General features: G+C 49.7%; 1 protein-coding gene across 1 annotated transcript in view; it reads right to left on the bottom strand.

Moving 5' to 3' along the window:
• The window catches only part of LOC149326092 (cytochrome P450 3A4-like), a 174260-nt gene that overhangs the window by 37312 nt on the left and 114136 nt on the right, over positions 1-22812 (bottom strand). The window contains exons 3-4 of the mRNA XM_089564474.1: positions 17059-17267; positions 13654-13839 (exon numbers count right to left, since the gene is read on the bottom strand). Of these exons, the coding sequence (XP_089420600.1) occupies positions 13654-13839; positions 17059-17267 (395 nt within the window). The remainder of the gene's footprint in view (positions 1-13653; positions 13840-17058; positions 17268-22812) is intronic.

Here is a 22812-nt window from a genome sequence, read left to right on the forward strand (position 1 = left end):
TCATAGCTAGACGGTGCGTCGTTATCTGTGCGCTGCTTCTTCGTTTCGTGCGTTCCACTGTGTATACCTGTGTCTTCCTGTCAATGCGCAGTATACCTGCGTGAAATACACGTTTGAAGTTTTTTTTATGTCTACTGCATTGGTGCTTTCTCCTAAAATGCACGTTTATTGGGTGAACAACACAGTTGAGTTTCTTGTACCCCAAATTCTGTACATAGATGCGCATTGCGTCAATTTTGTTCTTTGCTTACTTTGTGAATGCTTGGGCTGCTGTTTCTCTTTTTTTGTATTTACCTGCATTTATGTGCTGTGTTGCTGTATCAACCCCCCCACTGTAATGCCAAATGGCGCTGTGGGTAAAAGATAAATAAATAAAATAAATGAATAGACACAGACGGGCGCTGTTCTGCCGACCGTGCGATTTTCGGCTTCAATGATTTTACGCGTTAGCTTATTTTTGTACTTACTTATCAATTTGGTTTTCTTCAAGTCCGGCTGGCAATTTCCGCTCTCACACCTCTGCAATGTATGCCTAGATTCCCTTTCATGGTGTTATGCAGATTGTTGTCTTCTTTGAGGCGTTCGTTTAGACATCTTCCTGTCTGGCCGACATATTGCTTGCCCCATAATAGCTCGATTACATAGGCAACACCTTCTTGGAAAGCCGGGAAATGGTTTTCGTGATTTGTGGTACATTCTTGCGCGACATATTGTGAGTTAACTTTTTTACATATCTTACCTATCTTTTCGGGAGCCGAGAAGACAACCCGAACTTCTGCACGCTTACCAATCTTTTTCAGCCTGTGTGCGAAACGGTGCATCTACATGCACCGTTTCGCGCATGTAGATGCACCGTTTAATAAAATAAATAAATAAATAAATGACCACCGGGGTCTTTTATTTATTTTTTTGTTCACGGAGTCAGACGGCTCTTCTTTTTCGTACAGCCTTCGAAGAATGGATTCTGATATAGAGACATGCAGTTGTTGGGAATAACCAGCCGTCAAGAGACGATGTGTTTTATGGCTGAAACTGTCGAGTAGTGAGTGAATGCAAGATTTACTTAGTGCGTTGATGAAGCTCAACTTAGCTACGGAATGTTTTACCACTTTATAATGACACGAAGAAAAAGTTGCTAAGGTTTAGCTTTGGTTAAACCTGGTAGGTTGCGTAAGCATCCATAGCGTTCCATTCGTGATCATCCCCGTTTGTAGACGATTCAGTTTCGATAGAGGCGCGGTGCGCCCGTCTAGCAGCGTCTTGAGCGCGCCGCTTAGCAAGGCGCTGTTCGCGTTCTTCATCTGTCTCCGAAGCCCGTTGTCGTTTCCTGGCTTCGGCAAGCCGACGTAGCCTCCCTTTCTGTTTTTCAGGCGCCATAACGATGGAGCCGGCAAGCGAGCGAACGCATCTTATACCCCCCCCCCCCCCTTCGTTCTCCACCCTCCTCTCCACACTCCGCAGCTGGCGAGAGCGCGGCGAGGGCAGCGCCTCGCGCCGCCCTTCAAGGTCAAACGTGCCTCACGGCCGCCCCGACGAGCAGGGCTGACACCGGTCGTAATATTGTTTTGCCAATAAAAGGAAGCAATGGCTTGTTGTTACGCGGTTCGTACGACCAGCAAGTGTGGTCCTGCTTAAAACTGAGTCTCAGGTCCGGAAATCTGAAGGCCTGATTTTGAAGCACTTCACTAGTTAATTTAAGTGGAAAACAGCTCTGAACAAAAATATCTTGGATTTTTGAGAAGACAGCATTGAAATCACGGACATCAGTGTCTAATATGACAAGAAAATCGTCAACATATCGGAAGCCTTCTAGATTCTTAGAACCTCTCAATTCTCGGCACTCTGTCGTCGTAATTACATGTACGGTGGTCGAAAATGGCTCCTCGTCATCCCTCGCCACCTACGAGCTGATGTCTGCACGTCTTTCCATGCCGACCCCCGGACTACTCATGCCGGTGTTTTGAATGCCTACGCTCGACATCGGCACCGGTACTACTGGTGTGTAATGTACAGCTTTTTACGTAAATACGTTTACTCCTGCCTTGACTGGAGGGAGTGATGGCGTAGAGGTAGAGCATCCGCCTCGCGTGCAAGAGGACCCAGGTTCCACGCAATCCTTCACCGGATTTCAAGGTTTGAAAAAAAATCTCCGCGTGTCGATGGAGTTCCAAAACCAGGCTTGGGGTGCGGCCTCATCTCAGTGACCAGAACCGACAACGCAATCCCTCACAAGAACAGGATTTGACCACCCTGGTGTAGTACTTGGCCAAAACCTTCTATCAACAAACCAATTAACTGTCGGCCTTCAGTCCTCAGCGGCTGCGGAGCAACTGACCAAGGCGGCGGTCAGACCTGTGACGCAGTGGAGGGTGCTAAGATTCACTGGCTCCCGACAGGCCGCCATTGGAATCTGAACCTGACAACGTTTAACGCTGCAACCTTATCCAGTGAGGCTAGCTTAGCAGTGCAGTTCGAGGCATTAGCGGGTGTTAAATGAGATGTCATGGGGCTTAGTGAGGTTAGGAGGACAGATGAGGCGTATAAGGTACTAAGGGCGGGCCCGTACTGTATTATCGTGTTTTAGCAGACAGACGAGAACTACGTGTGGGATTGCTTATCAATTAGGATATAGCTGGCAATATAGAGGAGTTTATAGTATTATCGAGATGGTGGCACCTGTCGTAATTAGGCTTAATAAGAGGTGCAAGCTGAAGGTGGCGCAGGCCTACTACCCTACATCAAGCCATGATGACCAGATCGTTAAAAGCGGTGGTCCCGGGTTCGATCCCCGGACCAGAACGAATTTTTCTTTAACTACGAAGTTTCTGAGAAAGCTGTATAGCTTTCCTTTGTAGCCGTATGGCTGCGCTCGGGTGGATGTCAATGAGTAATTACTCCTTTATTACAAGCTTCTATAAGATGCGGAATCAGCAATAAACAAAGTAAAATTACAGTACACTGTACTGATGGGCCACTTCAATGCGAAAGTAGGCACGAAGCAGGCCGGAGACCAGGGTATAGGCGACAATGGCATAGGATTCAGGAATAGCTGAGGAGAGTTATTAGTAGAGTTCGCAGGGAGAAATTATTTACGGATCATGAATACCTTCTTCCGGAAACGAAAGAACAGGAAGTGGACGTGGAAGTGCCCCAATGGTGAGACTAAAAATAAAGTTGACTTCATACTGTGCCCTCACCCTGGCATCGTAGAGGATATGGATATCCTCGAAAAGGTCCCTTGTAGCGACCACAGAATGGTAAGGTCTCGAATTAGCCTAGATTTGAAGAGGGAGCGGAAGAAACTAGCGAAGCGGAAGCGCATTAACGAGTTAGCGGTGAGAGGGCACGACCAGGAATTCGCGATTTCACTACAGAACAGATATTCGGCTTTAACTGAGGAAGACGATCTTAATGTTCAAACAATTAACGATAACCTCATGGCTATCATTACGGAGTGCGCCGCAGAAGTAGGCGGTAGGACGGTTCGACAGGATACTGGCAAGTTATCTCAGGAGACGAAAGATCTCATTAAGAAACCCCAAAGCATGAGGGGATCTGACCCTACAGGCAGAAATGAACTAGCAGAGCCATCGAGGTTGGTCAATGAGGGCAAGGTAGCCGACATAACGAATTTCAACATGGAGGGAATCGAGCATGCTCTAAAGAACAGAGGTAGCCTAAAACCGGTGAAGAGGAAACTAGGCATAGGCAAAATCTGATGTGTGCGTCAAGAGACAAGGCGGACAATGTCATTAGCATTATGGATAAGATAGTTATGTTACTCAGGTGTTCTGCACAAATATGTACCGTAGCCAATGTAATCAGAACGTTAATGAGAAGGACAGTACCGCACAGCCATGCGTCATCCCGTCAGTAACGAAAGAGGAAGTAAAGAGAGCCTTAGGAGCAATGCAAAGAGGGAAAGCAGCTGGTGACGATCAGGCAACAGCATATCTAGTGAAGTACGGAGCGCAGATTGGGCTAGAAAAACTAGCCACCCTGAGTTGAGTTTCCTCTTCACGTGGTGACGTGAGGAAACACTTGTTGATGATGAATTCGGGTTTCATGATGGATTGATAGTTCGGACTCGCAAACATTCACATTACTCGATGTAAGGAAAAGAATGTTAACTATTTATTTACACATAATCAAACAAGAAGAAACGAGCAAGGAGAAAACTCTTTACAACATGACTGAACTGTTGATTACAGGAAATCAGCCCCGCTTAACCGAGAGCGCTGAGTTTTAAGCCTTCTGTCTCCGCCCCTGGCGGGGACAGCAACCAGTAATAAAACAGGCGACGCTTCTCACCAATCGATGGTTGGGGAAAGGAAAATAAAGTTTCCGTCAGCCAATAAAATGCTGGGGAAAGGATATCAGCTAACTAAATACTTGGGAAGGAGAGGTTCCGAGCACACACACAACAGCACCGAATTCCGAACCTCTGCCTTCTTCTACGTTTCCCTTCCACACACTTGCATATGGGGAACACGTATACCTCGTCCAGGTTATTTATAAAAAAAGAAGAAGAAAGCTGTTGCTGAGCGGTCAAACGCCGAGTGGCGACGACAGCTCTTCTGAGTACTCAACGCCCATTGGCGCTGCATCGCGTACCGATCGGCCACCGTACACCTGGGTCCTGACAGTAAGCTATGTACATAAGCAGAGCGAATGACTGACACGCAGAGACACGAGAAGGCATACACACAAAAAAAACGTGCACGGGTCACAAAATGACGACTGCAGGCATTCAAACACTGAACACTGCACAAGGCTGCGCGCTGGAAAGATATCTGTGGTGGGAAGGCAAGACGGAGACGGAACGAGCGCTCTGCGGGCGATGCCGCCGGCAACAATAGAGCAGCCACTGAGCCTTCGTCGTGTGTTTGCGGTTCCACGAATTTGGTAACCTTTTGAGCAGGGACAGGTGCACATGTCAAAGTCTTGCTCAGTACAGTCTGTGCTGGAGACTGGATGGCGCATCGGAAAGTTCGGCGAACTTCACACCCTGTATGCGCAATGCCTTATAACCTCGAGCGTACCAGATGCTTGGAAGAACGCTAACGTTATCTTAATTCATAAGAAAGGGGGCGCGAAGGACTTGAAAAGTCACAGACCGATCAGCTTACTGTCCGTTGCCTACAATGTACTTACTGAGGTAATCGCTAATAGACTCAGGGCAACCTTAGACTTCAATCAACGAAATGATCAAGCAGGCTTTCGTAGAGGATATTCACAACGGATTATATTGACACTAATCTATCAGTTTATAAAGAAATGCGCGAATATAACCAACCCCTATTAGTACCCTTCATTGATTGCGGGAAAGCATTTGACTCAGTGGAAACCTCAGCAGTCATGCAGACATTGCGGAATCAGACTGTAGATAAGCCTTATGTGAAAATACTGGAAGATATCTATACCAGCAGCAGAGCTACCGTAGTCGTTCATAAAGTCAGCAATAAAATTCGAATAAGCAATATGCAAGGGCTTCGGGCAGGGAGACGCGATCTCGCCAGTTATATTCACCGCCTGTTTACGGGAAGTATTCCCAGGCCTGAATTGAAAACACTTGGGGATCAGAGTTACTGGAGAATACCTAAATAATCTGGGATTCGCTGATGACAGTCCCTTGCTCAACCATTCAGGAGGTGAACTGCAAAGCATAATCAATGGGTTAGACAGGCAGAGCAGAACGGTGGGTCTAAACATTAACATGCAGAAAACCAAAGTAATGTTCAACAGCCTACTAAGGAAACAGCAGTTCGCAATTGGTAGCGAGTTGTTGGAAGTCGTTTGGTTTGGTTTATGGGGTTTAACGTCCCAAAGCGACTAAGGCTATGAGAGACGCCGTAGAGGAGGGCTCCGGAAATTTCGACCACTAGGGGTTCTTTAACGTGCACTGACATCGCACAGCACACGGGCCTCTAGAATTTCTCCTCCAAAGAAATTCCAGCCACCGCGGCCGGGATCGAACCCGGTCTTTCAGGTCAGCTGCCGAGCACCATAGCCACTGAGCCACCGCGGCGGCAGTTGTTGGAAGTGGCAAGGGAATGCGTCTACTTAGTGACCGCCAATCCGGATCTTGAGAGGGAAATAACTAGAAGAATAAGAATGGGGTGGAGCGCATATGGCAGGTTCTCTCCGATCATGAATGGCAGTTTACCAATATCCCTCAAGAGAAAAGTACAAAACAGCTGTATCTTACCGGTACTCTCCTTAAGTTAAGGTGAATCACCTTAAGTTAGCTTAAGTTAAGGACAACGCCGCGAGCTATGGAAAGAAAAATGATAGGTGTAACGTCAAGAAACCGCAAGCGGGCAGAGTGAGTGAGGGAACAAACGCGAATGAGTGACATCCTAGTCGAAATTATGAGGAAGAAATGGGCTTGGGCAGGGTATGTAATGCGAAGGCAAGATAACCGCTGGTCCTTAGGGGTAACGGAGTGGAAGCGTGGTACGGGGCGGCAGAAAGATAGGTAGGCGGATGAGATTAAGAAGTTTGCGGGGACACGGTCTCTCCAGCCGGGCTTGGAGAGACCTGAACGGCGGCATCCGAAAGACGGCGGACAAAAAGGCGACCGAGAGCACGGCGCTATTAACTGGCAGCGACACAGAGGGGTGCAGCGCGGTCCACAACAAACGGCGCTTCTGCTGTGCACTTCACGCCCGCAAGCGGTCCCTCTCCCGAACCGCAGATGCCTGCCACGGTGCAAGTGGAGGGGTTGGGACGTGGCCATCAAGCCATGCGCACATGCCCAGGAGGGCAGATAGATCGTCTTATGGACATTGAGGGGGAAAAAGCGCGTGGACGGTACGAGTGCGAAAAGAGCAGTCGTCGGAAGAAGACGTGTGTAATCTTTCCTGCATACATAGAAAATTTTATCGTCATTCAGTTTTTGTCCAAAGTGATTTATCCGTTAGTATCCCAACCGTAAAGTTTGATGTTCAAAGTAGTAGTATTAACGTTAAATTCAGAAGCTACTACACCATGCTCTGACCTTCCAGGCCATGGCCATGAAACGGTCCACGTCAGCCGCCTGAAGCCCTGACAGCTTGAGTCTCCAGGATGGCTCCATTCATCCCCGGAGGCGATTACAACGACGTGTCAACGTGCTAGCGGCAGTGCTATCGCTGAGCGCGCGCTGCTGGCTGGCTGTAGAACAAATGCATGCCGACGGGCAGAGAAACGTCGTTCGGTGCTTGGTTCTTTTAGAACCATTGTGGGGATACACATGAATACCATGCCCCATAGTAACGGCCATATGTAATTATTGCGCGATGTTGTGCCCGCGCCGTTTGGCAGGTTTGCGAGAGAGGGAAAGGCCACCGCAAGCCTTTCCCTCTTTCCCCTCTTAGAACGGAGATACTTCCCCTCCACAGCCCGGGAGAAGGCGCGTTTCTCCCGAGGCTCGCTCGCCTTCTAGCGGGAGCCGTGCACACGCACGGATCAGAGATCTGCCACGGAGACTGCTGTCCTTCCCATATCGCTCGGCCACCGCGTGTGACTTGACCGCCGCGGGCCGTGAGCGAGGAACCACGCGAGGTGAGCGGAACCTTCTTCCCCACATTTTTGCGTGCGTTCTTTCCTTTTGTGCTTTTTACCCCCGGACGCGAGCGGGACACTCCCTCGTAAAGGCGGTTGTATTGCCGCTGCTGTTCTGTATTGCTCGGGAGCAATAAACGCTCATCCGAGTAGAATACTCCTGTATGTCCCCTCTGGCCCGAACCCGCCGTGGTGGCGACTTACCGCACCGCGGGTTGGGAGTCACAGCTCTGACTGATAGGGCTGGCACGCTGGTGCTAGCAAGCGACAACTGCTACTAACACTTTGAGCGTTATTACAAGAAAAACTCCCGTATTCTTCTTGAAAACGTAGCAGCACGAAAAAACGAGGACAAAATAGACACAGGTACGACAGGATGTCCTGTCGAACCTGTGTCTATTTTGTCCCCGTTTTTTTGTGCTGCTACGTTTTCAAGATGGAGCAATACCAACTGGCCCAAAATTCGGTGCTTTTGCCCCGCATTCTTGGCGCCCAACTTGGGGCCAGAAGTGTGAAAAACCGAGTGTCTGTGTCACCGATTGCCGACAGACAGGCTAGCCATGGCGGCAAGCGGGATCGACTTCCAGTCCCAGCTGTGCTGTTCCGGTATGGCATCTCAGCAGCAACACCTTGACACGGCAGTAACTACTACTGCAGGTGTATTCCCAGAGGCGGACGCCAGCCTGTGTTATCTAATATCGTTTGAGCCGAGCGATGATTCACACGACACACTGTCTCAGACGAGCGGTGACGCTAGGCACTTCTCGCCAAGCGCTATGCCGCCAGGTAAGGAGACATAGCACTCATCCCATGCGGCCCCTTAGCAAGAACTCCCTGGTCAGGCCGATCCTCGTGATGCTGTGTTGCGCAACGCCTTGCACCTCATAGAGAGCCTCACGGGTATCGCACAGAACACCCTGCAAACACCCGCTCTAGCGTCGAGGGCGAGGCTCCGGGTGGACGCTCCGAGCTACGGCGGCTATTGCGATCTTGTTAGTGGCAACGATTACCTGCAGCGCATGATGTCTTACCAGCATGCGATGGGGTTACCGATGGCGAGATTAAGGCACGTGTCGTGCCAGTCTCACTGACCGATCAGGCTGCCCGGTGCTTCCGCCTCACTAGGCACCGGTCACGCACATTGGAGGAGTTCTTGTCCACAGATTACAGTTCGAGCTGCGTTCTTAGCATACGGACGAATCTTGCTTGAGTACGTAAGGACGACGGACGAACTTTATCGTACCACAGATCCCTCAGCTCCGCATGGCGAGAAGGTGGAACGTGTCGCGCGATAAGCTCACCCTACCTTCGCAGCCAACTTAGTAGGTGTGCAGTTCAGGGCTTTGGGCGATCTTGCCTCGGTAGACAAGCGCATACAGGCGGAATATTCGCCTCCCGCTCGTATCGGCCACCACCGCTAGCGTCGCAGGCACTTGAGCCGCATTGCGCCTGGAACGAAGACACCGCACTCGTTCCCGGGGAGCCGAAACGGTTGCATTCAGTGACGGGAAATTGAGAAACTGTTGGGAACTATCTCACCGATCTCTCGACCAGCACACGTATGCTCACACGCTGCACCTAGTCAAGGTACGCAGAATCGGTACCGACATGCCGACCCGAGAACGAGAGAGCAAAGTGCAACTGCGACGGTACGCTCGGCAGAGAGGAATGGTCAACCGGCGCTTCGTGGCAACTGTCCCGACCGGCAAAGGTCGAGCACCCTCTGCTACCGGTGCAACCAACGAGGGCACTACGCCCGGGAGTGCAGATGCCCCGTGAACCGAGAGCACGCGCTTTCGGGAAACGAACGCAGCCGCCGGTGAGCAACGCTGCACAGCCGGCGACGTCAACAGCGGTTCTCAGTGAGTCACACGAACTCCTAGTCCACTGGCTTGTCCCTTGAACCGCACAGCCAGGCCCGCTTACTGTTGCTCAACGTAAGTTCATGGCTTTGATAGACACAGCAGCGAGCGCATCCCTGTTTGGCGACGAGGTCTCGCATCCCTGTTACAGTTGCTCTCTGACTGCGAGAGAGCAACTGTAAAGAAACATAAAGCAGAAACAGCAGTTCCGTAGGAAGAACGCAAAGCCGTGGGAACGTGGAATAAATCAGACACAGACGGCAGCAGAAACCATGGCCATCTTGGAGACATGCGAACGGCGGCACCCAAAAGACGGCGGACCGGAGGACACCGGGAGCCCGGCGCCCTTAATTGGCAGCGACACACATGGGAGCCGGGCGGGCAACAACAAACGGCGCTTCGGCTGTACAATGCAAGCCCGCGAGCGGTGCCTCTCCCGAACGGCAGATGCTGGCTATGGTGCATATGGGGGGGGGGGGGGGGGGACGTGGCCACGTAACCATGGGCATGTGCGGAGGGGGGAGAAAGAGCGTCTTGGGGACTTTTGTGGCCGAGAAGGCGGGTGGACGCGACCAGTGCGAAAACAGCAGTCGTCGGAAGAAGACGTATGCAATCTTACCAAAACACAACCAATGTTCTGTTATCGTTATCCAGTTTTTGTCCCGGTGTGATTTATCCGCTATTATTCGAACCCTGAAATTTAAAGTTCGAAGTTGTAGTACCGTTAAATTCAGGAGCTACTACATCAGCCTCACTTTCCGATTAGCTAGTGGCACAGCGCACGCGAGAGGTACCGTGCGGCCTTGGTACGATGGGAGAAACGAGTGGCGACGAGTGCCGAGGAGGCATCAATGCTTTCGCATTCTCCCAGTGCGGGTGGCCGCAGTGATCTCTAATATTTCTTGGTACAGATTTCCTTCTTACGACGGGCATAGTCATCGACGTCTGCAACGGAAGATATAGGAAGCGAGCATGTGAAACCTTTCGTTAAACCCCCCAAAGAGTCTGAAGCGCATTCGCTCTCCGATGCTACGCGCGCAGAGGTACGCAGCGATCACCCGAAAAAGCCTCTCGAAACGCTTCCGGCCTTCTGGCCTACCAGCCGGTCGACCGCGCCGAGAGGAAAAGCGCGGGAGGGAACTGCTGCCCTCCACGCGACCGCCCTGCGGTTGCGCTTTGCGCCGCGGCGGCATGCAGGCCTCCCCACCCGCTGCTGAACGACTCAAGCAGTTGGTCGGGGGAAGAAAAAGCACGCTTGTCTGTGCTCCCAACCGAGTACGACGCCGCCCGTATTCACAGAAGGGACTGGCTGCACAACGCTGCTTAGGCACAAAATTGAGACAGGCGACGCCGTTCCGTAGAAGTGCAATCCTCGGCCAGTCAGCTTGACTAAGAGGAAAGCGTTCCATAATGCTCTGAACGAACTTCTCGACACAGGCGTTGTAGAACGTTCAAACAGCCCCAAAGAGGATGGAACTACCCGCCTTTGTGTAGACTTTCCACGCCTGAACGAGGTGACACGGAAGGTCGCATACCCACTTCCGAGCATTCTCTCGATCGCGCTAATGTTGGTGGAGCGAAGCTCGATGCCAGCAGGGGATACTTTAGGTGGAGATGAGTCCCCGTGACCGAGAGAAGATGGCCTTCACTTGTGACAGGAGACTTTTCCAGTTTACCTGAATGGCTTTCGGCCTGGTCGGAGCGCCCGCTACGTACCAGCGTCTGATGAACCGTGTCCTAGGCGATGCAAGGTGGCACCACGCTCTTCCTTACCTGGACGACATTGTGGTGTATTCGGCAACCTTTGATGAGCACTTACGCCATCTCAGGGATGTACTGGAAAGGCGGAGGTAAGCGGGAATCACTCTGAACCCGACCAAGACCCCGATAGCCGCGGCCCTAATAACACTTTGGGGTTTACGCTCGACAAAGGACGCCTTCTGCCGTGCGAGGACAAGCTGCAGGCTAAGTTTTTGAAAGTGTTGAAGAATATAGAAGAGAAACGTCTTTTCGCAGTCTTTGCTAGACCTTGTGTTCCTATCTTACAAAATAGCCGCTAGTACGGTGTCAGTCGAGCCGGGAATGTCAGACCACAAAATGATGCGTCGATATACAAACGGGCACACACACTTTTGTCGAAGAGGTCCGACGCCAGACCAGAATCGACCCCATACCCAAGAACATGAACCGCGAGTATAACAAGGAAAGAAGAGCGGCGAGGGCCAAGGCTCTCATCGACCTGCACGCCAACGACGAGCACGCGCGGTACGTGGACGCGGCCGAATACCAACGGAACGCCTTCGCAGCGGTCGTCATAGAGGCGTCGACCGGCGCCACGAGGACGGCAGCGAGCGTGAGAGGCGCCGGAGCGGAACAAGCGGAGGAGGTGGCCATCGCCCTGGCCATCGCCGACGCAGACTGCTACACGGTGCTGAGTGACTCGAGACAGGCGGTGCGAAACTTCGACAAAGGCCAAGTCTGCAGGGAGGCCGAGCGCGTACTACGAGCGACTAAACTGCAAGACAGAAGAGTAAGAATCAAGTGGTTTCCGGCGCACGCGGGCGACGCGTCGGAACGCAGTGCGAACCACAATGAGACGGCACACGCAGCGGCGCGAGCGCTAACCAACCGCGCCCCGGCAACACACCGTCCGACGTGGTTCGGAGCCAAGGACCGCATGACCGACTACAGCGCAATCACGAAGGCCTACCGCCTGGCTCGCAGGACTCTCCCACCCCCGCACCCGAGGCTGCAGGCACAAATAAAGTTTACTCCAATCCAATCCAATGTCAGGACTCCTTATTAACACGTTACAGTTCGATAGGCTCGGCTCGACACGATTTATCTCCGAGTAGGCTGGGCAGTAATTTGGAAGATGGGAACCTTTTTTGAAAATGAACGCTTGTGCTTACGCAGGCGCTCGTTAAGACATCGTCCGGTTTGCCCAGCGTAGACCTTTCCGCACGTTAGCGGGAATTATACGACTCCTTTTGGCGTTCTTCAGCGCCGTCGTGAACATTTTTTCACCCAGGCTCCAATGCGTGAGCACAGGCCGATGAGCTCTCGTGGAGCACCCCGAACTTATTGGCCACCTTTGGTGTGCGTAAGGTGCGACCTCTTGCCTTGAAAGCTTATTTGCGTCTTGTGGAAAGTTGTTTTACTTGCTGGCCTTCAGCTTTTTCAGCAAGGACTGCGTCACGGCGAGAACGACAGAAGTGGGGAAACCTGCCGTCTGGACACTTTCGACGTGAAGCTTTGAATGGAAGCAGCACTTCATTAGTACGGACAAAAGACACTCGACCCTCTTGCCCATGATTCAAATGATGTGGCAGCAGATTTTTATTTGAGCATCGCCAGTATCTCCAGCAAACTTGCGAAGGGTGAAAGGTTAAGATGACGTCTAAAAACTGACGGCTTTTCACTGCTGGCAGCTAAGGAGTGAAGGTGACTCTAATGCCATTTCGACCAAACGTGTATAAAACATCAGCCACAGCTTCGTCGTAAGTAAAATCGCTACCCTTTAGGAGTGAAATGGTATTTCTTGAGTCTTATCTATTAACACGTGTATGCTTGCGGTCCGGGCTTTGGCGCATGGATAAAGCTGCTATGTAAACGCTCTTCGTTCAATAAAGCTCGCTGAAAGTACAGCGTCCGTCCCGTTCCCTCACTACGTACGAGTTGGTGTTTTCAGCTCCTGTGCCTTTCCTGAATATGCGCCAACACGCCGAGCTAGAAGTACTTCTCAACTGCAATTCCAATTGAAAAAAAAAACACTTTGGTTTAGAGTTAAAATATGAATTAGAATTGGATTAGCAGTTAAAGTTTGAATTGGAAGAATGGAAACTTCTTTCAGCGAGTACGTAAACATGCCAAGAAATAGTTTGTCAGAGAGAAGCTTAAATTGTCACTGGTGTGGGTGAATTCAGTTCTTCACCAAAAATTGCTCGGGATATCCAAGCCCAATAGAAGCGTTCCCCTCCGCATCAATCGCATTGATCGCCCGTGAGTTTTGTCGTTCGCTTATTTTTGATAAGTGCTTAAAAAGCATAACAATATGATCGGATGTGTCTGTGAATGCGGCTCATCAATCTGCCTCAACTCCATCTGCTCAACTTATGGACTACTACTCGCTCCACACTGTAGCCAGTCTATGATGAAACCAAATCTGATGCTCCTCTACATTTGGCCGAACGAGCCATACGGCACCAAAAGGTGAACGCGCCCAGTTTAGGCGAGCCCCGCTCACCTCACGCAGGTCGTCGACGATGCGCCCAAACAGGCGCCCGTAGCTGCAGTACTGGAAGCCCCACTCGAGGACCGCGCGCAGGGGCGGAAAGGCAGCCGCCAGGAACACCACCGATTCTTGAAGTGTTGCGAAGATCTGCTCCAGATGCATAAGCAGCTCATTCTGCGGGTTCCGCTGGCACTCCACCTGCGGGGCCCGCAAGGCTTACTATTTTAAGACCGTGTTTTATTCACGCAACCAATAAGGCAATTTTACAAACGCCTATTTTCTTTGAACAGGCTAGTTGAGGTGGCCGTAATAAATACTTTGAAAAACTGAACAGCAAAGCATCAACGATACGCCTCGCGCGGAAAGAACAGCGGAGCGCCAATGCGTTACCGTCTAAGCTATTGCGTGTAAGAAACAATAATATTTTTGTTTTACTTATAAGCTGCGCGCATTTACTTCTCCAGAGGTGCAGTTCTGAATTCAACCTTTCTCTTACATAATATTTTCCACATTTTTTACATAATAGTTAATGGAGGCCGTATTGGAACAAGTCCACAGTTTAATGGTTGCGTCTTCCGGCATTCAAATCAGCTGCAAAGCTACCGCCGCAAAGAATACAACTACAAAAGTTGTTTTCATCCGTTTTCTTCGCGAAGGCAAATGTGGCGGCTCAGGTGGGCAACTTGCAGACGCACCTCCCATGAGTGGCCGCCACCCTACCCTCGCAGAGCGGATCGAAATACTGGCCCCCATGGCACATCCTCGGTAGTGGCGACTGTTTTAGTGCGCAAGCACAACTCAAGACGTACCGACCGTGAAAAGAATCTTGTCTTGTGCTCTGAATGCACCCGAACTCTGGTCAGCCGAGCTCGGGTAAGTTCGGAGCAAGATGCAGCCAACGGAGCAGCGCCGCGCCAGCTGTACCCAGTGGGAGCAGGGCGTCGCGCCACCTAGGTCACGTAACCTTCTATCACAACCTGCAGTTAATGCAGAGGTTGCTCGTGAACATGGGTCGCAGAATCGGCGGCTATGTTAGAAACTGTCACCTGCCAGTGCAGTCGCTTAACCGCTGCGCTGGTATGACTCACGGCTATCTGTGAGAGAATGACCCATTCTGCCTATAATGGCCCACTAAAGCTATCGCGTCATGTCCTTAAGGCGGAGCTTACGCGGTATTCACGCGGGCGATGGAGTCCACCTCCGAGTGAGGGTGACTGCGCATACGTCACGCCTTCGAGAGGCCGCTGTCCCGGTTGTGCTGCGGCCGCCGCCCATCGTTCTTCTTTCGGCCGTCAAGTTCAGTCTCTCCGGGAGATGCGGCCGCTGCTCTATGTCCCCTCTCTTCTCTCTCATCTCCCATCTGTACTGATTTTCCCCCCGGTGTTTGTTCCTCTGCTGTGCACAACCCCGCAAGCGGGCATTGTTTGAGCACTTTGTTTCCCTCTCTGACTCCGCAGCCCGGCCGCTTTGTTTGTCCCTCTCAGCCCCTGTGAGTAGAGAGAGCAGGGGTGGACTTTGGCTGATCGATGACGTCGCGCATATCCTCTGCGCACCCATCCGCGCCATGTCCCACGTGTGAATACCGCTTTAACCTCTAATTGAAGAATGAACGCCTGCTTTCTCACATCTCCTCGGTTTCGCTACGTTAAATCCCTACCACGTTTTGTGCTCTTCTTTCGGTACAGTTTTAAGATTGTGATAAGATTAAGCATGTTATCAGATATTAGTCTATATTAAGACTACCAAAAATCAGATGTCAAGGTAGGTGTGAGGGGGACATGCATAAGGTGGCCGACGATTTCTACACAGATCCATACAGCAGCCGACATAATCAGGACGTTAATGCCGTGGGCTGTGATATAGAGGAAATCGATATGCCACCAGTTATCTAAGATGGAGCAAAGAAATCTTTGCAAGCAACGCAAAGGAAAGAAAGCAGCTCGTCAGGGTCAGGTAACTGTACATATATTAAATAAAGGCGAGGAGACTACGCTTGAAAAACTGGCCACCCTGCATAAACAGCGCCTCACCACCTCCAGCGTACCAGAATGCTGGTAGAACACTAACATTAAGTTATTCCGTAACAAAGGGTAAGTCAAGGACTTGAAAAACTGAACAGATTACTCTTCGTGACCAACAAAAAGTTTAATGCGGTAATCGCTAATAGACTCGGAGCTGCCTAGAGTTTAATAAATCAAAGGATTATGTTTGCTTTCGAAAAGGCTTCTCGACAACCGACTATATTCACATCATGAATCAGGTGACATAGAAATGCTCAGAATGTAACGAACACCTAACAACTCAGTCGAAACTTTAGCGGTAAAAAAGTGGGGCCCTCTCCATGGAAAGGTCGCCATCTTACTCTGGGATTGCAGATTGCTATTCTTTTCCACTTTTGGCGAATTTCAAAACTAGTTACAGGAATTAAATTTGCTCCCCGGAGAACTAGAAAGGCCATTCACACCCACATTGTTGGAAACGAATTAGCGATATGTGTGTGATACGTGCCCTTCTTTCAGTCAAAGCAAGCATCTCTCAAATAAAAAAAGCTTGTTCAGATAAAGGCACCCCATAAAACCTTAATCGAATAGAAACTGTGTTATATGCGTTCTGCGTGCGTTTGTTCGTTCCGGCGTTTTGTACTGTATCGCAGTGCGTCCACTGCGCGTCCTTCTGGACTGTGACTCATTACACGCCGAGCACGCGTAGGTGTCACTTTTGTACCACCTTTTTTCTCTGGTTGCTCTTATTTTTCGGTTTCCAACTCAGGCCCTTTGTAGTAGCCTCTTCCCATTCTCTAAAAACTGGCCTTTAACAATCATGTACCACTCTGATTAAGTCTGATGCCCGGTCCAAACATCAGTAAAACTTTGTGATGCTTTGAGCACTTCAGTGTACTTGACACACACACACACACACACACACACACACACACACACACACACACACACACACACACACACACACACACACACACACACACACACACACACACACACACACACACACACACACACACACACACACACACACCTTCTTGCTTACGTTATCAGCAGTCGAGTAAGTTTATCATCGCAATATATATACATATAAACATATCGTATACATATACTTTCCTATCTACCTTACGATGAAAAACTTACTCGACTGCTGCTAACGTAAGGGGGCCGTTGACGTTTTTTGAAGAAACGCATCGACGCATCGACGTGTCTACCAGAAGCCGGCCTTCAGTAGGATTGAAGACTGAAGATACATACATTGAGGATAAGTTTATACAGGACAAGAAAGAAGGTATTTGAAAAAAAAAGGGGGTAGGTGAGAAGGGTAGCGATCAACTAGCCCAAAAATTCGCCCTGTGCCTTCATGTGTACTTTCAACAGTGTTCGACAATGCGTCCGCCTGTGGATAGATGCCCACCTTCCAGGCAAGTGCGCACTTTGTGATGACGTCAGTGCTGTATCCCTGAGCGATGCGCGTTACGTCGGCCATCTTGGCCGTGTCTGCCACCTCGTCCAGCAGCTCCAGTGTCACCCGAGCGCAGCGGCCTATGGTGGGCATCATGAGCTTGATCTTGGCCGCCGTGAAACTGCCGTTGAGCACGCTCCGCACACGTTTCCACTCGTCGCCTGCGGCACAAGGCACTTGTTAGGCTCGCTCATTGCGTCCGCTGCTCGGGCGCTCTTGTCTGAGCGTGGTCCACACTGGTTCGTGGGCCTCGAAGACAAAAAAGCGAACACACTGGCCCAGTACATGAGCGAGGCAAAAGCGCAGCACCAAAGAAGAAATAAGAACGAACCGTGCCATGTTATGCTGTTGCGGACTGTTGCCCCCTTCCCCCCCCCCCCCCCCCCCCTTTGCACATTTTCCTGAACGTCCGTTTTCGGGCTCTCATAGGACGAGATGTGATTTTTCAGGCAGAAACGGAAAGCTTTTCCGTCTGTGATACGTCAAGTAGTCCCCTACTTTGTACGTTCACCGTGTTAGCCGCTGCCTTATTTCACACATTTCTACCTTCTACCGGTTTATTCATTTATTTATTTATTTTAGCACCTCAAAGACTTCAAACAAGGGACATTACATGAGAGGTTGGTTTTACAGAAATATCAACAAAAAAACGAACATATTCTTTACAACGCCAACATCAAGGTTCAAAATACAAATGAAACGGGCAGACAGCTCAGAAAATCAAGATGCAGAACGCTCAAATGCTTTCGAATACAAAACAAAAAAACAAGAACAAAAGACAGGAAGAAGCGCTGAACGATGGGTAAGAATTAATTGCGTAGTAGAGAACAGTAAAAACCGCATAGTAAAACAATGCGGAATAGGTCAACTTTAGAGGGGAAAGGTGCAGGACAACAGGAAATGTGTCTAAAGATTTATGCTTATCATTTAATGCAAGCGTGCCTTCTATTATTATAGCGGGGAAAGCCCTTCCAATCTTTTGCTCTTCAGATGAAGAACGACTGCGCAAATGCGTATGTTTTTGGGCAAGGGTATGACACCTGTTTACTGGTTTTGTGATGCCTGGCGGATCCGCCCAAAAGCGATCGTAAAACGACCCTAAAATGAGCTGAAAACAAGGATTGTTTTGTGACGTAGATGCTTAACCGAAATGAATAATAGAAACGTTAAAAAGGGCTATACTGGCTAGTTTTCGACGGTGCTTTAATAATGGCAAGCCGGATCGGTACTTCAGATCGGTAACATTTGTGTAGCATGAATAATCGGAGTCAACGAATCAAATGGCGGGATTTTGATTGTTTCTATGGTTGGTTGGTTGGTTGGTTGGTTGGTTTATGGGGTTTAACGTCCCAAAGCGACTAACGCTATGAGAGACGCCGTAGTGGAGGGCTCCGGAAATTTCGACCACCTGGGGTTCTTTAACGTGCACTGACATCGCACAGTACACGGGCCTCGAATTTCTCCTCCAAAGAAATTCAGCCGCCGCGGCCGGGATCGAACCCACGTCTTTCGGGCCAGCAGCCGAGCACCATAGCCACTGAGCCACCGCGGCGGCTGATTGTTTCTATGCTCTCAGAAAGATATGCCTCGTGTGGGTTCCAAGTGGCGGCTGCATATTATAATTTTGGGTGCATTAATGTGGTGTAGGCTAGTAATTTTACATGCGCGGGGGCAAACTTCATAAATAGATAATTACATATAAATATTGTTCACGGAAACGTTAGCATTCAAAGCATGAGTTATGGTATGATATCGTTAGCCATTGATATTTCAACAATAAAGTGCACAAAAATAGTACAAATGGAGTGTAAATAAAAAATCGTTCTTTCTATTTTTTTCTTTTTTGATATAGGGATGTTGATCTCCCCCCCCCCCTATACACACACACACACACACACACACACACACACACACACACAAGAACCAGTCGCTGTGACCGCCACTGCTTGCACTGTGGTATCATTTGAAGACCAGTTGTTTGTTTGAAAAAGGGGAATTTGTATTGGTTTCTTGCGTGGCTCCTGTGCTATGTAACATCTTTCTTGCGGAGCTGGACAGGACATTGGTGTATAATTTTGACGAAGCCAAAGTGCTGAACACTTTTAGATATGTTGGCGGTTTTTTATTTACTTCAAAGAAACAGGTGCTCTCAACTTACCCACAAACAGTGGAAGAAGTTTTATCTGGTTTTAAACTACTTGGAAAAGGTTGGGACGTCACCCATGAACTTGCCCAAGGCAATAGGTTCCAGTTTTGAGACATTAACATCACCCTTACAGACGAAAGCTTTTGCTCGATGTATTGCCCTCGCGCGAAAACAATTAATTAAGAATTCTTCCCATTCGAAGACTGTAAAGCGCGCTATTGCTTTGATGTGCCTGGAAGTGCCGCTGAAGAAATCATGTTGCCATAAAGCGAGCGAAAGCATTCAAACCCAGGTTCGGAAGTTAGAACAAGCAGGCTTTCCAACGTCGATCTTAAGCGCAGCAGCAGAAGCTTTGCTGAGAAAATTAAAGAAAGAATGTAGTAAAAAAGGCAATTAAGATGAGGTCACCAAACCCAAAAGTAGACCGGTTGTCATCCCGTACACCCATAAGGTGGCGCACAATTTTACCCAGGTGGGGACAAAATACAAGGTACCTGAGGTTTCTTCCGCCTCAAAAAAACTGGCTGCCCTGTGCGTTAAAACTGATCCCAAGAAGGCAAACAAAACTGAATGTAAGAAGTGACATGAAGCTCCGTTTGTTAAATGTGCCAAGGGAGTCGTCTATCAGATTCCTCTCACGTGCGGAAAGAAGTACATCGGCCAAACCGGCCGCTGTATTAACGATCGATTAGCCGAACATAATCGGGATATACAAAATGGCACTGGTTCACATTTGCCCGTCACTGTAAAGCCTGCGGTGAAGAAAGAAAAATTAAGTGTGCAGCAAGGCTGAAAGAAACGAGGGTTTTAAACAGAAGTAAGAACGAGACAGCCCGGAACTGTTGGAGGCTTTCTGAATGAAAAGCAACTGCAGTGATTGTGTTAGTACCGCATCAGTTGTCATATATAAAAATGAAACAGTTTTTTTAGATACACGGGGATGAGACATCTGAGTGGCTCATTTATCTTTCTTTTTAATTTTTGTACAACCCTTACGCGCATGTGCGGTTCTTTCGCCTGTTTCGTGTCGCTACCTGTGTGTTGTCTTTTTCGGCGCTACAACCCTTGTCTGCAAACAAGCAGTCACTACGATATTTCGGTATGGCCGAAAGTTCTTTACTTCTTTTTTCATCACCTAGTGACGAATCTCTAAGAGCCGCATGCGAAAAAAAGAAAACATGAACAGAGCCCTGAACTTTTTCCCTCACTTTTGCCTCCGGAAGGAGCTACTCACAGACATTGACTTTCTTGAATGTGTACGTTTTTTTGTATATTTTTCGTTCGCATCATCATCATCAGCCTTACTGCACCCACTGCAGGGAAAAGGCCTCTCCCATGTCTCTCCAATTAACCCTGTCCTTTGTCAGTTGCCGCCACTGTATCCCCGCAAACTTCTTAATCTCATCCGCCCACCTAACTTTCTGCCGTCCCCTGTTACGTTTGCTTTCTCTTGGAATCCACTCCGTTACCCTTAAAGGGCCACTGCCCAGGGTCCGGACATTTTTGAAAAACAAGCCCACTGCATAGATGAGGCATCGAAGATAACCTCTGCAAAATACTAGAGCCATGCGCGCCCCGAAAAGCTGCGAAAATTCAAATCAAAGCCCGCTCGTTCTTTCCTTCAACAAAAACGGGCCCGGCCCACTACTCTAAAGGGCCCCTGCCCACCCCATGATCCCAAACACTCTCTACCTCACTTTGAGCGAGCCTCCTCTCCTTCCATTCCCTCCTAGAAATTTTTCTCTCCCGCTCCTCGTCGAGTAGGCTCGGCAAGGCAAAATCACCCCTTCCTTCTCCGGTGTAAGCCGGAGGCGTGGTGTCTGTGGAGTGCGTCACAGGGCGACGTCATGGCCCCACCTTCAATAGAATTCTTTTCTTGGTTTTTGCATTTTCTCCGCACACTGAACGATCGAGAGGCGCGATCGGCTCGACCACCTAGACTTGTTAGCGAGCGCATCCTTTGATACATCTGTTTGCCATTCCCAGTTAACGAGCCACCTTTTCATTTTCTTTTAGGCCTCCCCACCGTTTCACGAGCGGAGGGGCGGAAGTCGGTTGTGTTCGAAACACACGGCGAAGCGCGGACCCGGCAACCGCCCGTTTGCTTTTCTCCATGCGTGTTTGTGTTCTGTGTGTTTGTGTCTTTTCTCCGCTCCAAAGCATATGTCATTCATTGGAGTCAAGGCGTACGCAAGATGCACGAAAGATAAGCGGTGTGTTTGCGGAGCGGTCAAGTGGGCGAGCGAGGGAAAGGCTCTGCTGCACTAGTAATTAAAACCTTGTTTTGGGGGCTTGCATAGAAGAAAAAAATCTGAGAAGGGAGCGCGTACGCAGAGCATCTCGTGAGGTGATCACGGCGGGGGGAGGGGGGGGGGGGGTGCGAACCAACTCCCTCAGTTTTACTATTTTTTACTTTTTATGGCAAGGGTTCAAGACTGTCGCCGCACGCTCCCTCCCCAGTTTTTTTTTTTGTTCCTTCATGCGGGTTTGTAGGCATGAGCCCGAACAGAAGGCGCTGCGGAAAGCGTTGTGCAGACGACGCGACGCCAAGGCTACGCCCAATCTTCTCCCGTCAGTCAGAACGATGCCTCAATGGAGTGCCTTCAGCGAAAGTAACCCCCATGACGTCAACGGGGTTCAAAGTAGTGGGCCGGGCCAGTTTTTGAAGGAAGGAAAGAACGAGCGGGCTTTGATTCGAATTTTCGCAGCTTTTCGGGGCGCGCATGGCTCTAGTATTTTGCAGAGGTTATCTTCGATGCCTCATCTATGCAGTGGGCTTGTTTTTCAAAAATGTCCGGACCCTGGGCAGTGGCCCTTTAAGCTGAACCCTCTTTGTTAGCCTCCACGTTTCTGCCCCATAGGTGAGTACCGGTAGGATACAGCTGTTGTATACTTTTCTCTTCAGGGATATTGGTAAGCTACCATTCATTATCTGAGAGAACCTGCCATATGCGCTCCACCCCATTCTTATTCTTCTAGTTATTTCCCTCTCATGATCCGGATCTGCGGTCACTACCTGCCCTAAGTAGACATATTCTCTTACTACTTCCAGCACCTCGCTACCAATTGCGAACTGCTGTTCCCTTGCTAGGCTGCTGAACATTACTTTGGTTAGTTAATTAAAAGACTAGCGCATAAAACTAGGACAAAGACAGAGAAGGAGACAGGACGAGCGCTAAACATCAACTAAAGGTTTACTACACCAAACATGTACTTAAAACACTTCAGTGGCACATGCGCACACCGCGTTACAAAAAACTAATCAAGAAGTGGCAAACTGTTTCGCAGATACATGGTTTCTTTCCTAGTCAGGGCAAGTGACGTCGTGCTTACACACTTGTCACCTTCCCTCATAATGTGATAAGCCTCACAAATCTCGCGACCAAACCTTGTGCCTCCCCTACCAAGCACACACGTGGCATCAAACGCCGGCACGCACCCGCACCGCTTACAATGCGTAGCCAAATGGCTGCCCCCCGCCAATGAATCCACCAGCGTGCGATGCTCTCGTAGCCGTTCTTTTAGGCAGCGTCCAGACTGTCCTACGTAGCATCTACCGC

This window comes from Amblyomma mixtum, chromosome 10, assembly GCF_055824585.1.
Source record: "Amblyomma mixtum isolate Tamu chromosome 10, ASM5582458v1, whole genome shotgun sequence".
NCBI classification, from domain to species: domain Eukaryota; kingdom Metazoa; phylum Arthropoda; class Arachnida; order Ixodida; family Ixodidae; genus Amblyomma; species Amblyomma mixtum.